The sequence below is a fragment of the Lithobates pipiens genome, unplaced genomic scaffold (assembly GCF_037356315.1).
Source record: "Lithobates pipiens isolate NorthernLeopardFrog02 unplaced genomic scaffold, aLitPip1_a1.2 Scaffold_22, whole genome shotgun sequence".
Lineage (NCBI taxonomy): Eukaryota > Metazoa > Chordata > Amphibia > Anura > Ranidae > Lithobates > Lithobates pipiens.
The window spans coordinates 289,883,715-289,900,621 of record NW_027507784.1 but is presented as its reverse complement, the minus strand read 5'-3'; the positions used below and the strand labels follow the sequence as shown (position 1 = coordinate 289,900,621).

At 42.3% G+C, this 16,907-nt stretch overlaps 1 protein-coding gene across 2 annotated transcripts in view; it reads left to right on the top strand.

Annotated features, from left to right (window-relative positions):
• Window positions 1-16,907, top strand: part of IQCE (IQ motif containing E) — a 114,215-nt gene that overhangs the window by 67,410 nt on the left and 29,898 nt on the right. For both annotated transcript variants that reach the window (XM_077449158.1, XM_077449159.1), the window contains exons 14-18: window positions 1,532-1,587; window positions 5,141-5,337; window positions 5,417-5,497; window positions 7,496-7,595; window positions 9,260-9,415. In XM_077449158.1, the coding sequence (XP_077305284.1) occupies window positions 1,532-1,587; window positions 5,141-5,337; window positions 5,417-5,497; window positions 7,496-7,595; window positions 9,260-9,415 (590 nt within the window). The remainder of the gene's footprint in view (window positions 1-1,531; window positions 1,588-5,140; window positions 5,338-5,416; window positions 5,498-7,495; window positions 7,596-9,259; window positions 9,416-16,907) is intronic.

The window sequence follows — 16,907 nt, the reverse complement described above, 5'->3', positions numbered from 1 at the left end:
GCTCAGCCATCCATCCTCATAAATACTCCGCCATCCATCCTCATCAATATTCAGCCATCCATGCTCAGCCATCCTCAGCAATACTCATCCATCTATCTATACTCAGCAATACTCATCCATCCATCCATGCTCAGCCATCCCATCCATACCCAGCCACACCCAGCCATACTCGGCCGTACTCGGACATACTCATTCATGCTCATCCATCCCCATTCATGCTCCTCCATGCCACATCAGTTCTCATCCATGCCACATCCATGCCACTACAGTGCCTCACAAAAGTGTAATAGGTAGTCAAATTAGATTTGACATTTATGTCCCTAGAACACCTGATGGTGCTCCCTGCATGTTGGGCCTCTATGTGGCCAGGCTGTGTAAAAGTCTCACACATGTGGTATCGCCGTACTCAGGAGGTGTAGGAGAATCTATTTTGGTGTGTAATTTTTGGCATGTACATGCTATTTGTTAGAAATATTGTATAAAATGACAACTTTGTGAAAAAAAAAATGTGTTTTCATTTAGTTTACACATTTTCCAAAAACTTGTAGAAACGTTCAAAAGACTCATTATGTCTAATAGATTATACGTTGGGTTGTTTTCTTTCCAAAATGGGGTCATTTTTGGGGTGTTTCCATTGTCCTGGTGCTCCAGGGCCTTCAAAAGTGTAAGAGATAGTCAAGAAATTACGGTATATGTATAATATATGCTACAAGAATGCCCGACGGTGCTTCTTACATATTGGGCCTCTGCATGTGGCCACGCTGTGTAAAAGTCTCACACGTGGTATCGCCGTAGTCAGGAGGAGTAGCAGAATGTGTTTTGGGGTGTAATTTCTGTTATGCATGTGCTGTGTGAGAGAAATAGCCTGATAATATGACAATTTTGTGAAAAAATATTTGATTTTGCAAAGAATTATGGGAAAAAATTACAACTTCAAAAAACTCACCATGCCTCCTACTAAATATCTTGGAATGTCTACTTTCCAAAAGGGGTCATTTTGGTGGCATTTGTACTTTCCTGGCTTGTTAGGGTCTCAACAAATGAGATAGGCCGTCAGTACATCAGGTGTGATCAATTTTCAGAGATTGGTACCATAGCTTGTAGACTCTTTCACAAAGACCAAATAATATCCACTAATTTTGGGTTACTCTTACCAAAGATATGTAGCAGTATACATTTTGGCCAAGATTTATGAAGAAAAATTACTAATTTTCAAAATGTTATAACAGAAACGAAGAAAAATTATTTTTTTTACAGAATTTTTGGTCTTTTTTGGCACAAAAAAAAAACCCAACGGTGATTAAATGCCATGTGTAGAATTGTATTTAATTATTTTTAATAATTCCATTGTAAATATGTACATGCATTTTAAATACCAATTGTATCATATAAGGAAGGTTCATAGTTTGTTAGCTAATTTGAAGTATTGTATTCAGGGCAATGTGCAGTCTACAGAGTGCTGTCTTGGCTACGTCTTTCTCTGTAGCCATGTTGTTCATATTTTTTACTCAGATATGTATTTTCTGCTTAGGGTACAACGAATGGAGCAAACAGAGGTTGGTGAGGAAGATCTCGGAGCTGGAAAAGGTGAAATTTTGAATATAACATTGCACAACTTATCAACACCCATCAAACACCCTCTATAATGATGCAGGGTTGTCCAACCTTTTGACCTTCCTGGGCCACATTGGAAGAAGGGGAATTGTTTTGTGCCATAAATAAAATACACTTAGGCCACCATACATGGAGCAGATTTCTTAGGAAAGAAATTTGTTTGGTTCCCCCATCAACACAGACAGTACTGATGCGGGAATCCCTCCTGCCGGGCCCTGTCTTCTCCCAGCGAGGGGGGGTTGAGAAAGTCATTCCCGCTGGGAGAAGACCGCGATTATCGTTGGCAGCTGTTGCAGCCGCTAGCAATAATAGCAAGAGAATCCGGGGAGACTGGTTGTACCCAAGTCGATCAATCGATTGATCATCTTGGTACATTCAGCCTGCCCATTAAAGGTTCAAATCTTGGCTGGCTCCTTCTCAACCTGTGTATGGCCAGCTTAACAATAAGGATAGCTATGAACAGAAAAAATCAGGCAGATCACAAGTTAATGATCACTACCTATCTGAGTAATAATACTTTTTTTTGTAATTTTTTTTTTTTATTATTATTATAAAAGTAAAAGAGTGCAACCTAAAACAAACTAGTGTGATTTTTGATAAACGTATCAATATCTGATTCAATAAATACTCTGGGGGCCTGTGCGGCTCCCCTGCATGCCTGGAGAAGAGGGCGGTGGGGGTGGTGGCATATAGAGGAACTGATCCCTCCATGTAGCCGCTGAATGCCCACTTCTCCTGCTCTCCCTCCCACAGAAATTCAGCGGCTGCAGGAGGGAAATGGAGGGCATCGATTCCTCCACATGCCGCACCCGCCGCCTCCCTATCGCTGTTCTGCTGTCCCAGGCTTCTGTGTGCTTCCCTGCAATTTGAACCCATAGAACATGCAAATTTGCCTGGGCTAAAAAAGTTGAGAAAGGCTGACCTAGACGATCGGAGCGGAAGTGGGAGCGGTATCTGTCAAAATGAGGAGAAGGAGGGAGGTGGCCTTAAAGCTGTGGACTTTCAGGAGTATCCCCTGTGTTTTTCAAGCCTAGCAACATACTGAGACATAAGTTTGTATATCTAAATGATCCAACACCCAAATGAGCAGTGCAGGGTAGATAATTGCTGTCTTCTTGTATGCCAATAGAAATCCATAACTCTTCCACATGACCAGATGGTCCTGATGTCACTTCCGGTTCTGGCAGACATAAGCACTGTCATTTTTTTCCTGGAAAACGGAGATCAATGTTTTAGTTTTTTTTTATCTCAGGCTTTCCAAGGTAGAGGAGAGATCTGGGGTCTTATGGTGTCTCTCTAAAGAGGACCTGTAAAGCCTCATATCTATCACAAGGGATGTTTACATTTCTAGTGATTGTTATAACAGTGATTTAAAAAAAATAAAAGGGACTGTGTAAAAAAAAAAAAAAAAAAAAAAATATATATATATATATATATATATATATATATATATATATATATATATATATATATATATATATATATATATATATATATATATATATCATTTTTTTTTTCCAAAGCTCCCCCCATCCCCTGTGCTCGTGCACAGTTGTGAACACATATGTAGGTCACGTCCGCATATGTAAATGGTGTTCGCACCACACGTGAGATATTGCTGCAGTGTTATAGCAAGAGCAATAATTATAGCGCTCGATTTTCTCTGTAACTCTAAACTGGTATCCTGTAAAAACGTTTAAAGTGTCGCCTTTGGAGATTTTTTAAGCATCGTAGTTTGGCACCATTCCACGCACGGTTTTAAACTTTGACATGTTGGGTATCTAATATCATCTTTTTATGTTTTACCAAAACAGTTATATATTGTGTTTTATTGCAATAAAATGTATCAAATTGTATTTTTTTCCCCCAGAAAAGTTTAAAATCGCTGCGTAAATACCACGCGATATAAAAAAATTGCCACTCCCACCATTTTTTCTCTAGGGCTCTGCTTAAAAATAAATATATAATATATATAATTGTGATACATTTAGGAAATCTCCCTTGACCTGCAAAATAAATCAGTGTTGTATTTTGTGCAAACTGACACAATCTTATCAGTGCTGCCCGTTGAAGGGTGAAAAACTTATAAGTGAAAAATGTGTGTTTTTATTTAACCGTGCTCTCAATTTTAAAACTCTTCAACAATTTTCATCAATAATTTCATCAAAAACAATTCATTAAAACAAACCAAGTGTTTAAATAAATAAATACATAAATAGTGCTCAAAATTAAGTGCTTTCTGTGCAAAGTCAATATACAGCCACCAGATGTCTCCAACTGGATGCAAATGATAAATTATCTGCTGTCTTCTTATTGGCTCCACATCACAATGTTTTAATTAGGCTTGCTCCGAAACTAGTATCATTGCCGAGCATTTGCACGAGTAACTCCCCTCACCGATTATCTCTGACTGTTTCCTGTGTCCTTCTCCGTGGTCCTCCGGTCCCTCTCCAGTCCTCCTCCATGTCCTCCGTGCTCCTCTAGTCCCCCTCTGTGTCCTCCGTGCTCCTCCAGTCCCCCTCTGTGTCCTCCGTGCTCCTCCAGTCCCCCTCTGTGTCCTCCGTGCTCCTCCAGTCCCCCTCTGTGTCCTCCGTGCTCCTCCAGTCCCCCTCCGTGCTCCTCCAGTCCCCCTCCGTGTCCTCCGTGCTCCTCCAGTCCCCTCCGTGTCCTCCGTGCTCCTCCAGTCCCCCTCCATGTCCTCCGTGCTCCTCCAGTCCCCCTCCGTGTCCTCCGTGTTCCTCCAGTCCCCCTCCGTGTCCTCCGTGCTCCTCCAGTCCCCATCCGTGTCCTCCGTGCTCCTCCAGTTCCCCTCCGTGCTCCTCTGTTCTCCAGTCCCCCTCCATGCTCCTCCAGTCCCCCTCTGTGTCCTCCGTTCTCCTCCAGTCCCCCTCTGTGCTCCTCCAGCCCCCCTCTGTGTCCTCCGTTCTCCTCCAGTCACCCTCTGTGCCCTCCGTGCTCCTCCAGTCCTCCTCCATGTCCTCCGTACTCCTCCAGCCCACCTCCATGTCCTCTGTGTTCCTCCAGTCCTTCTCTGTACTCCGTGCTCCTCCGGGTCCCCCTCTGTGTTCCTCTTCCCCCCCCCCCTGTCTTGGCCCTGGGGATGGAGAGCCGAGGAAGGAGCCAATAAATCTGTCATTTAAGGGCTCCTTCCTTTCCTGAATGCAATACTCTGTACATTCATAACTGAGCATTGTAAGCTGTGTTTACAATGTCTCCGTTTATGAATGGAGATGAGCCGCTGTCTCCTGACCATTCATCTTCAGTGCAGCTAAGGCTGCAGAGAAAGGGACTGGGGAATCTGTGTCTTCAGTCCCTTTCCTTATCCCAAAGGGGAGATGTCAGGGGTCTGTTTAAACCCCTGGCATCCCACCGAAGCCCCCCTCAACAGGGCTGATAAGAAAAAAATAAAAAATTTATAAATATTTAAAAGACAAAAAAAAAAAGACACCGTCCAGAACACCGTAAGAACAGAAATGAAAAGTATAAATGAATTTTGTAAACATACATAGTTTTTTCTTTTCTTTAGAAGCTAGAAGTAGCAGAAAAGTCGAATCCATCTAATACAGAACTGGACAAATCCACTCGACTTGGTGCAATTCCTAATGCTGATGAGGTAGATGGACCAACAACCAATCTTCATGAAGAATGTGAGAGGCTAAGGAACATCCTCAAGAAAGTAAAAGAGGATCGAACTGCACTACAGGAGAGGCTTGCCGGCAAGGAGTGAGTGCGCCACTTGGTGATGTCAGTAAGGCGATTTAACACATAAATACAAAATGTAATTCAACTTTCTCTTCTATAGATCAGACATCAGAAAACTGCAACAAGAAAAGGCAGACATAGAGGGGAAGCTGCAAGGGTTGAAGGACAGAAAAGACGAGAGGTAAGAGATTGGAGTGTGCATTTGCAGTCCTCAAAAGCAGCAGTTTGTGAGATGAACAGTTGAATGAGAAGATAATGGCCTAATTTATAGGCGTCTAGTGAGAATACCGTGTCTCGCAATTCCATGATGGCAATTGCTCCCAATTAACCTAAAGGCTGATGTTCAAGAGGGAGTCTGTTAAGCACTAAAATTCCTACGTAACAGAACCACACTGTGTAATTTTACAAAAAGTCGAACCCATTGCGTAAAAATGATATGCCTGGAATAATCCAGTAATTGAGCTTTTATATATTATTCTTAGGCAGCCATTCCTTCTAATCTGCAAAGCACTGATGAGTATCCAGGCTCTTAGCATTCCAGCATGAGAACTGAAAGTGGAAGAAAAGCCCAACTATAACTATTCTTAAAAATGTTCCCTCCCTCCCCCCTCCTACAAATCCTGCTTACCCCGTATAAAAAAGATATGCGTACTTACCTGTTTTTAATCCATTCCGGTCACATGATCCTACATCTCTGGCTACCTGGGTCAGTGAATGCCTGCTGCAGGGGAGAGGAGGGAGTGCCGACAACAGTTGGGTTATGGGAACCAATGGGTGACGTCATGGCTCCCAGAATTCACAGCTGTTGTCGAACCTTCTTTTACACAGAGCTGCAGGATCACATGATTGTACTGGAGCGGGTGAAAATAAACAAGTGCACATATTTTTTTTTTTTTTCTAGGAGGGGGAGGGAACATTTTTAAGAATAGTTATAGTTCGGTGTTCTACTTAAAATCTTGTGCTGTGTTGTTGGATTAAAAAAAAAAAAAGTCTTGTTCTGTGTCATACGAGTCAAACCGTCAACAAACCTAAAGCAGAACAATACTCACTTCAGCGATGTGGAGTCCCCAAGCTCCCCGCCTGGCAGCTGTTTGCCTCAAATGCCAGCTGCTGTCATTGGCCAGGTGGAGATGATGTCATTGTTGTGTATTGTGTGCGCAGCTCACTGTCTATGGGGCAGGAAGGCAGGCAGGTAAGTAGCTTTAATACAGAAAAGACAAACGGTGCCTTTTCTGCATTAACAATCCTGCCTGTCTGCCAATTTTAATTACTTAGCTTAAGGTTCCATTTTCAAGCTGAACTCCAGGCAATATGCCACAGTGGGCTAATGTAAGGTTTCTCTTCTGCAAACTTAGCGAGCCACCTTTTTCCTAAGGCAGGGGTCTCAAACCCGTGGCCCTCCAGTTGTTGCAAAACTATAAGTCCCATCATGCTTCTGCCTGTCGGAGTCATTATTGTAACTGTCAGCTTTGCAATGCCTCATGGGACTTGTAGTTTTGCAACAGCTGAAGGACCACCAGTTTGAGACACCTGTCCTAAGGTAAGGGCCTATTGGTACTTTGATGCCCCAGGGATATGACAGAAATCAATATTGGCAGAACCAGAATGTTCCCTAGTAACCTGCTTTTGGTCAGGCTGGGTCAGCCTATTTGCCATTAGTAACTTAACCCCTAAGTTTAAAATTTAAGGTAGTCAGACGGTTTAAAGGGCTTTGTCCATCAGAAATTTATACGGCTGGTATATTACAGGCCAGGCTACTTATACTTCACTGGCACACCACTGCTGGCCACACAAATGGCATTTTTCAGGTAATTTCAACCAGCTTTTAATAACACCAACTAACAATTAAACCAATGACAACCAGCCAATCAACTGCATAGATCAGGGCAGCTTATCAATAGCTCTAAATCATTTCACATTGTTAAGAGTAAATGTTGGCAGCACGTTGTATTCATCCCATTGCAATTAGAAGCTAAATGTGCCTAAAAGCTGCCGTATTTGTGACTACGCAAAGCTGAGATCTTTCTGCTCATGTTCCTGGAAATTGTAGAATTTTTTTATGTGTAAGAACAATTTGCCTCTCCTTCTTCTTTTTTTATTTTTTTTTTATTTAATTTTTTTTTTTGTAGAACACAGTGTACTAACATTTTATCACCTGTTATTTTCTTTCTTTCAACAGAGAAGAAATGAATCGACTTAATCAAAAGATAAAAAGGTTGGAGGCTGAACTAGAGGATGAGAAAAGGGAAAAGGAGGCCGCACTGGGGACTGTGAAAAAGGTTACTTTCTGTTTCTGTTTGTTTGTGCTTTATAGCACAACTTTAAACATCCTTTATCTGTAAAGAGGAACTGTAAGGGCTCTTTCACACGGGACGGATCCCTGATAATGCGCCCTGTGGACATCCACTTGCTCAGCGGGGATCGCTCCGTCGATCCTCGCTGAGCAGGAAAATGAAAGGTCTGTCTCTACACACTGTGCAGGGGCAGACCTGTCAGAGTGCCGCTCTCCTGTATGGGAGATCAGATGACGACGGACCGCAGAGTCCATCGTAGCCCGATCCGATCCGCAGACGGATGGAAAAGTAGTTTTTTTCCCCCTCACACTTTTTTGGATCAGAGCGGGTCGGATGTCAGCGGACATGTCACCGCTGACATCCGACGCTCCATAGTGGTCTATGGAGCTTCTGTTCAGGTCCACCTAAATAACTGATAGGCGGACCTGAACGGATCGTCCGTGTGAAAGAGGCATAAAGTATTTTAAGCCAATGTCATCCTGTAAAGGATAAGTTCAGCTTCAGGAACATGTCACATGTTCTACTCATTTTTAGGGTGGAACACGTAACCTATTTCCGCTCCTGCAGTGGCTTAGCAATCAGAGCCCTCGGTGTGACAGTAGTATAGGGAGCATTTTCCCATACCAGCTGTCACTTTTTGAAAAGAGCATGGCCCACACGACTGTGTCCTTCATTCACAGAGTTCCGTGAATGGATAAACTACAAGTCCCAACATCCTTTGCGGCTATTGGCTTGTATTTTTAAATGAGCTACCACAGTGCTGAGTATTCCCGTCAGTGTAAAACTGCCTGACTGTACCATGTATGGGGCAGACAGCTCACACTAACAGTCTGCAGGAGACCTGCATGGCATGATGTGCTGATCACTGGTGCAATGCCTTCCAGGCTCCTGCAAAAAAATGTGCATTTTTTTTTTTTTTAAAGGTGAACTTATCCTTTAATAGATCCCCCCCCCCTCCTCCTCTTGAATGCACCTCCCTTTGGATTATACTTGCCTTCCTCCCTGATCCAGGGACATTTTCACCAACAAGGTCCTTGTCAACACCTTTTTATACTGCACTGTGGCCCTATTCCTTCCTATGGGTAAGCTGTACTCATAGCAGCCTTCAGCGCTCCCACAAACCTGGAGATCACAAGCCCAAGGCTTCATGTACACTGCTGCTGGTAAACAGATGTTTAGGAGCATTTGGGCTTTTTTTTTTCAGCAGCCCCTGAACTCTCCTCTATGTTATCTTATCAGTAAATGGTCGTTTATTGTCATTTCAAGGCAGTTGAGTTTAGAAAAAATTCATTCAGGACTGATGTTCAGAGGCCTTTGAAACACCAAATGCCTGTAACAGCTTGTAAACGCGGTAACGCATGTTTAGCCACGTTTCGTTTACAAGCATTTATGGAGCTACATTTTTGACTATTTGAAAAAGAGAGGATTAAAAACGCCTCTAAACGCAAACGCGGCATGCAAAACTGACGTTTTTATTTTAAATGTCGGTTACTATCTGTCAAATTAAATAGTTCCGGATAGATTGTAAAACGTCCCGTGTATTAAGCCTTTCTGAAAATGATGGAGAAAATGGTTTTAATTTGGTGAAGCCTTCTTATGATGATAAACCAAAACACTGTTAATAAAGTGAAATCTGCTTTATTTTCCAGACGCAGAGTGAGTTAACAGGGTCCCGTCCAAGCTCTGCTAGAAGTAGTGTGACATCTGGTAGGGGGTCTGCTGGTTCCTCTGGGGGAAGAGAGAAGCAAAAGCAGCAAGAAGCAGCACAAGTGATTCAGAAGAACTGGAGACAATATAAAAGCAAGGTGACATTTTCCTTCCAGAATGTTCTTTGTAGAGCCAAACTATGAAAAATAATACATTTGGAGCATGTTTCATTATTTATAACCTCTTCTGGCCACTAGGGGCTGCTTTATACTTCTCTGAGCATTACAGATAATAAAAAAGCCAACTATCAGTTTTTTTGGAAATTTTTAAATAAAACTTTAAAGTGGCTCTAAAGTTAAATTATTATAAAATTTTTTTACCTTAACCACTTCAGCCCCGGAAGAATTTACCCCCTTCCTGACCAGAGAACTTTTTGCGATTTGGCACTGCGTCGCTTTAACTGACAATTGCGTGGTCGTACGATGTGACTCCCAAACAAAATTGACGTCCTTTTTTTCCCCACAAATAGAGCTTTCTTTTGGTGGTATTTGATCACCTCTGCGATTTTTTTTTTTTTTTTTTTTTTTTCGCTATAAACAAAAAATTTGCGACAATTTTGAAAAAAAAAAATATTTTTTACTTTTTGCTAGATTAAATATCGCCCAAAAATATATATAAAAAAATAACATTTTTTTTTCCTCATTTTAGGCTGATATGTATTCTTCGACATATTTTTTGGAAAAAAAAAATCACAATAAGCATATATTGAGATTGGTTTTTCTGCAAAAGTTATAGCATCTACAAAATAGGGGATAGTTTTATGGAATTTTTATTATTATTTTTTTTTATTATTATTGGTAATGGCAGCGATCTGTGATTTTTATCATGACTGTGACATTATGGCAGACACATCGGACACTTTTGACCCATTTTTGGGACCATTGTCATTTATACATCGATCAGTGCTATAAAAATGCACTGATTTACTGTGTAAATGACACTGGCAGGGAAGGGGTTAAACCCTAGGGAGCGATCAAGGGTTAAGCGTGTCTTAGGGAGTGATTCTAACTGTGGGGGGTAGGCTACAACTCACATGACAGTGATCACTGCTCCCGATGACGTGGAGCAATGATCTCTGTCATGTCACTAAGCAGAACAGGGAAATGCCTTGTTTACGTCTCCCCGTTCTGCGGCTCCGTGACACGATCGCCAGGAGACTGGCGGACATAGAGTCTGTGGATCCCGCAGGCATGGTCACGCCCGCTAGCCCCGCCAATTAAAGGAGACGTACAGGTACACCCATTTGCCCACTGATGCCATTGTGCCGACGTATATCGGCGTGCAGTGGTCTGCAAGTGGTTAATGCATTCTATGCATTTAGTTAAACATTCCACTAGCTGCTCCTGCAGCACTGTGCCTGTCTGCAGCTCTTCTCTCCCCTCTGCCCGCTCTCAAAGGCTTCACAGGCCATTGGCTCCCACTGTTGTCAGGCAGATCCTCTGAGGATGGAGTGGGGGGGCGGCGCCGAGCCACACTGTGTGTGTCTATGACGCACACACCCCAGTTCGGGAGGGCACCCATACATGTGCCCCCCTAGCACACAGCTTGCTATGGGGGGCACACAGAGAAAAGAGGGCAGTGGAGAACGTGGGTGAGGGACACCGGAAGAGGAGGTAAGGGACCGATCTGTGCAATACTATTACACAGAGCCGGTAAGTATAAACCTATTTGTTATTTTAATAAACATTGTTACTTTTCAACTTCTTTGAATACAAAGTTTTAAATAATGTAGTAAAGTTCAAAGTAAGATATCCAAGGCTTAGTTTTAAAATAAATTTAAAAAAAACTACGGATTTGTAGAGAATGATGAGATACATAATAAAGATTACTGCATTCAGAAGGACTCCTGTTTGGATCTTATGAACAATAAATCCTAATGAAATTTCTTAGGGCTCCATGTAGGGATCACCACTTACAACACAGAATTCTATTGGGTAGAATAGGGCCCTTAAAGTGAAACTGCTGTGTCCATACAAGCAAAAGCATCAGATTCACTTTAAGGGTAGCTGCTACAATCTGATTGGGCAATCTCTGTTCATTCTTCTTTAAAAAGATGATATAACATGTGGACAAACTTAAACAAGCCAATCCATTTGTATTGAATCAGCCAGCCCCCCCCCCCATATTATAGTAGTTGGTAGAGCAAAAGAAAAGTGTACAATCAGATTGTATAGGTATGATTCTTTTAATTCAGACCCCTGCGGGTGTATATAGTTACCTTTCCTTTGCTCTTTTGCTGCCCTGTTCAGTTACTGGAAGTCAAAAGAAATTCTCTATAGGAGCATGTGAATAACACGGTCACATGGAGTAAGTCGCAGTATACGCTGCCAAACTTTGAATTATCGGGTGTTTCATTTGGCTTCAAAGGGCTTAGACAAAGCAGTAAGGGAGAAAAGGAAAGGTAAGTGTAGACATCTGTAGAGGTCTCCATTAGATGAACTGCTGGAGGGACAGTTGGCACTCAGGTATACTTCAAATGGCAATATCCTTTATTGAAATTACATGAAATGTGTTTTGGCCGTCAGGCCTTAGTCATGGCAAAGGACTGATGACCGAACTGTGTGGGCTGTTTTACAGCTGTTTCATGTCATTTCAATAAAGAAATTGTCATTTGACATTAACCTGAGTGCCGAATGTCCCACCAGTGCTTCACAGTACAGCAGCCTTTCAGTCTGAGCACTGGGTGGAGCTGAGGATTACAGGAAGGTAGCAGCACCACTACACCTGTCTCCGGTAGATGAAACTGTTATTTTTCCCTAATGTCCCGTACGCACAGAAAATCATACAGAAAATACAGATTTCAAAGCGATCATACGATAATTGGATCATTAGTACAGAGCTTTTGAGACCCGATCGTAACAGTTCATCTGATATTATTCTATCGGACATGCACGTAAAAGAATTTCATACGATTTTCGTTTAATCAGCACAGTTAGTTCGAAAATGCAATACAAATGCATTACAACGCGTGACATCACTTCTGAATTATTATTTTTTTGTCGTACTTGAATTTTCATGACTTTGGTAAACTCATCAGATTAGATCTGAGATTAGCATGCAAAAAATAGAACAGACAATCATTCATCCGATAATCTCATCGTGTGTACCGGGCATAAGGCTGCTTCACACTGAGGCAGTTTTTTCGCCCTGGAAATAGCCTCTAACGCCTGAAAACCGCCTCGCCATTCATTTCAGTGTGACTTTTCACACTGGGGCGCTGCGCTTACGGGACGTTCTGAAAAGTCCTGCACACAGCATCTTTTGGGCGGCAAAACGTTCTGCCCATTGAAATGAATGGGCAGCGCTGCCGAAGCACTTGCAAAGTGCTTCGGCAGAGCCGCCAACACGGGAGCTTTTAACCCTTTCTTCGGCTGCTAGTGGGGGTTAGAATCGCCTCACTAGTGGTCGAAAAGCGCAGCTGGTGGGGCTTTACCGTTAACGCAGAGTGGCTACACTGTGAAAATAGCCTTAATGGGCAAAGCTTATCTTTATTTTAATGTTGAATTACACATAATTCAGAGGCCAGCCATATTTATCTAGCAATCAGCAAGGTACTCTTAAGGAGCCAGAGCCACCTGCTGGCACAACAGAAGACTGCATAATATTCATTTGCTATAGGCCTAGCTAGTAATTGGTAGGTACTCTTAAAGTGGTAGTAAAACCCTCACATATACCTAGTGAAGTGAATAGCCTCAGATGATACACAGGGATAAAACAAATCCTCCTACATAAGTTTTACATGTATATCTGCTGTCTTCCCCTTTCTACACTCTTTAGAAAGTGTAGATCATTTTAAAAATCTTGCTTCCTCTTTCAGCAGCACATAGGGGTGGGTGGGGAGAATGGGCTTACACTGTGTGTGAACTGATTGGAGGAAAGGGACACACACCCCTCCACATAGGCAGAGGAACAAAGGAACATGCAGAGCTGTATTCTGAATAGACAAGCTCCCTGCTTATCTACCTCTAAGCTCCCTCCCACACAAATTTTCAGCTACTGCTATCTCCTGTGTCGGAGAGCTTGTCAGAAGTGACTCTGATGATAACAGAGGAACGGAGCACCAGAGAGAAATTACACTTAGAGCTCTCTTTGGAGAGAGATCAGTAGACACTACAGATATATGGACTTCAAATTTCATGAATGAGGTTTACAACCATTTTAAGCAACCGCCTCAACCTGCTGGCAGAATAGAAAACTGCAAAATATCAATTGCAATAATGTGTACAGTGCATCTGGAAAGTATTCACAGCGCATCTGGAAAGTTCTCACAATGCTTCACTTTTTCCACATTTTGATATGTTAGAGCCTTATTTCAAAATGGATTAAATTCATTATTTTCCGTAAAAAATTTTACAAACAAGACCCCATAACAACAACGTGAAAGAAGTTTTTTTGAAATCTTTGCAAATTTATTAAAAATGAAAAAAAATGAAAAAAAATCACATGTACATAAGTATTCACAGCCTTTGCTCAATACTTTGTTGAAGCAGCTTTAGCACCAATTACAGCCTCAAGTCTTTTTTGGGTGTGATGCTACAAGCTTGGCAAATCTATTTTTTGGGCAGTTTCTCCCATTTTTCTTTGCAGGACCTCCTAAGCTCCATCAGGTTGGATGGGGAGTGTCAGTGCACAGCCATTTTTAGATCTCTCCAGGGATGTTCAATCGGGTTCAAGTCTGGGCTCTGGCTGGACCACTCAAGAACATTCACAGAGTTGTCCTGTAGCCACTACTTTGTTATCTTGGCTGTGTGCTTAGTGTCATTATCCTGTTGGAAGATGAACCTTTGCTCCAGTCTGAGATCCTCTGTTAGCCATGAGGGTGCTTCCTGTGATGTGTCATGAGGACAAACACTGCAGTTTTGGCTACTGAAGCCCCCAAATTCCCTCGTGAAGACTGAGGATTTCTTGGGATTTTTTTTGCTGTCCTCTGCTATGTGTTTTTCGTGTTCTATCTTAGCCGTCCTAATTGCACCCTTACATATCTTGTTGCATTCTTTGTAAAGTCTGAATGCTGATAATGATCCCTCAGCCTTTGTATATTTTGAAGGCCTTCTCCTTTGCTTTTATATGAATTTTTACATTGGAGTTAAGCCATCCAGGATTTTTGTTCGCTCTTTTAAATTTATTTCCCAATGGGATGCACTGGCTAATGCCCTTTTTTAATATGCTCTTAAAACAAACCCATCTCTCCTCCGTGTTCTTTGTTTATAAGATTTTATCCCAATCTATATCTTCTAGCAAGGATCGTAGTTTAGGGAAGTTGGCTCGTCTTTGTGTTCCCCTTGTGTTTCCTATTTGTGTGATTTAACCTGAAGCCAATTGACTTGGGATTGCAGTTTCCTAATTTGCCATGTATTTCCACATCCGTGATCAGGTCTGTATTGTTGGTAATCAGTAGATCTAGCAACTCCTTGTTTTTAGTTGGTGTGTCTACCATCTGACCCATGAAATTTTCCTGGCAAGACATTTATAAACCGATGAGCCTTAGACAATGCGTGGTTCCTTCCGCCCAGTCTATGTCTTGATAATTAAATAATTAAAATCCCCAATTATCATAACAGTTCCCGTCCTTGATTATGATAACACTTCCCATCCTTGTAATGCTCCCTTCTCTATTCTATTGTCCTTCTTTGGGTGTCCACATCACTGCCTGTGTGACATGAAAACTTCCTATTCGCTGTTCAGTGGTGGAGTCCACTCATGATCCAAAAGCGGACTAGTGTCAGCTCAAGTGGACTGTAGGGTTGCATCTGCAGTACTGGATTATCGGTCCCTCACAACTGGAAATAGTATCAGCAAGAGACTTGGACAGCAGACTTCCTTTCAACAAGCAGACACTAATCTTTTCCTTCTCAGTTCAGCAGCTGGGCATGAGGAAAGACATACCTGTGTAAGCTCAAATCGGGATGTCCAATTAGAGCTCATACAGATATGACTGTTCTGCTGCCCCTATGTGATGACAAGCACCAGTTCTTTCATGTAGCTTCCCCATACCCAGAAGTACTGGGGGTATTTTCTTTTTTTTCTTTCAAAGCAGCTGAATGGAGCAGTGGGGGAACAATGGTGAGTATATGATGCTGGGAGGAGGACTTTAAAACAAACCTCTTGGCTTGCTCTGCATTTGCAAAGTACAGGTTTGTTTTAAAGTAGTCCTATCATCAGATATGACTTCATGTTCGGTAAATGCATGTTTAATTGTAACAATCGCAGGCATTTATTGCCTCTCAGAGTACTGTCCCTGATGATACCTTCATCTGCTTATCTCCTCAGAAAGAAGGCACCATCTTTGTTAAGGCATCATTTAGGTTCAGCAGCTGCTTCCTTAACTGAGATGCCAGTTCAGATATAAAACAGTCATGTAAATCTTGGTGCCTGTACAGTTTTTCCGGTGTTCACTAATGTCTGAACAGATCAACCCAAGCTGTAGCCTCTAACCTTGTGACTATCAATAAAGTTATATTGCTGTGGTTCAATCACTGGGGAAGAGGTGACTAAGGCTCAGTTCACGCCTATGCATTTTTTGGTGCCTTTTGTAGAAACACCGTCCATTCAATTTAACATGGTTTCCTATGGAAAATGTTCAGATCTATGCTTTTTTCAGCTACTGCATTTTTGGAAAGGGTCAGGATTTTTTTTATATGCAAAACAGTGCTTTTTTTGGTTCCATAGACTTCAATGGAGAAGCTGTAGAAAAGCATGTAGCAAGTAAAATCGGGGTAAAATCGCATGTGCAAAAACACTCAGCAAAATGCACTGTAGAACACCCCAATAGCAAACCTGCATAGATGTGGATCGAGCCTAAATAAATCTTACTGCTTGCAGCAAATGCCAGACCTAGGCAAAGTCAACTGGCTGAAATTTAGGGAGGTCTTTTTTTTATGATAAAAGAATGAAATTTAAAAACAAACACTACTTTTTTGTATAATTTCAGGAATGTATTCCTAAAGATTCTTATAGATTTTGAAAGATCACCTTTAAGGAAAACCTGTAATGAGAGACCTAAGGAAGCAGTAATTGCTCTCCTCTCCTTTTGAAAATTATATTTTCCTGGCCCTCGTGCCGATTCTGTCGCCTCAGTACATTCGAAGATGCTGATTTGGAACAAACCTGTAAATAAAGGACTCTAACATTACTGGCTGCATGCTTCTTCCAGGTCAGCTACTCAGAGATGTGGAAGTCCAATACCTAGACCCAGCGGCGGCACGTCCATAGGTGGCGCACGCGTGCCGCCTCCCCTATCCATGTGTCCGGCCCCCTGATTTACATACCAGGGCACCGGACTATGGATTATAATGCGGGGTGGGTGTTTTATTTTGAAGCACCTGAATAGAGCCAGCCGGCTCTAATAGGCTTCAAATAATGAGTGCTCTCCAAGCCCACCCAGTAAATTTTCGCTATTTTCACATTTAAAGTTCCTCCCTGCCAATCAGGAGGCAGGTTGTCAGACCTGTTGGCCAAGGCGTCAGGCGATCCTATTGGATGCCTAGCGCTTAGGCACAAGAGAAAGGAGACACGTGGTGGAGGAAGCCGCTGGAGGAACAGACACCAGAGCCTCTATCTGCACCCTGCCGACCGCTAGGACCCCACAGC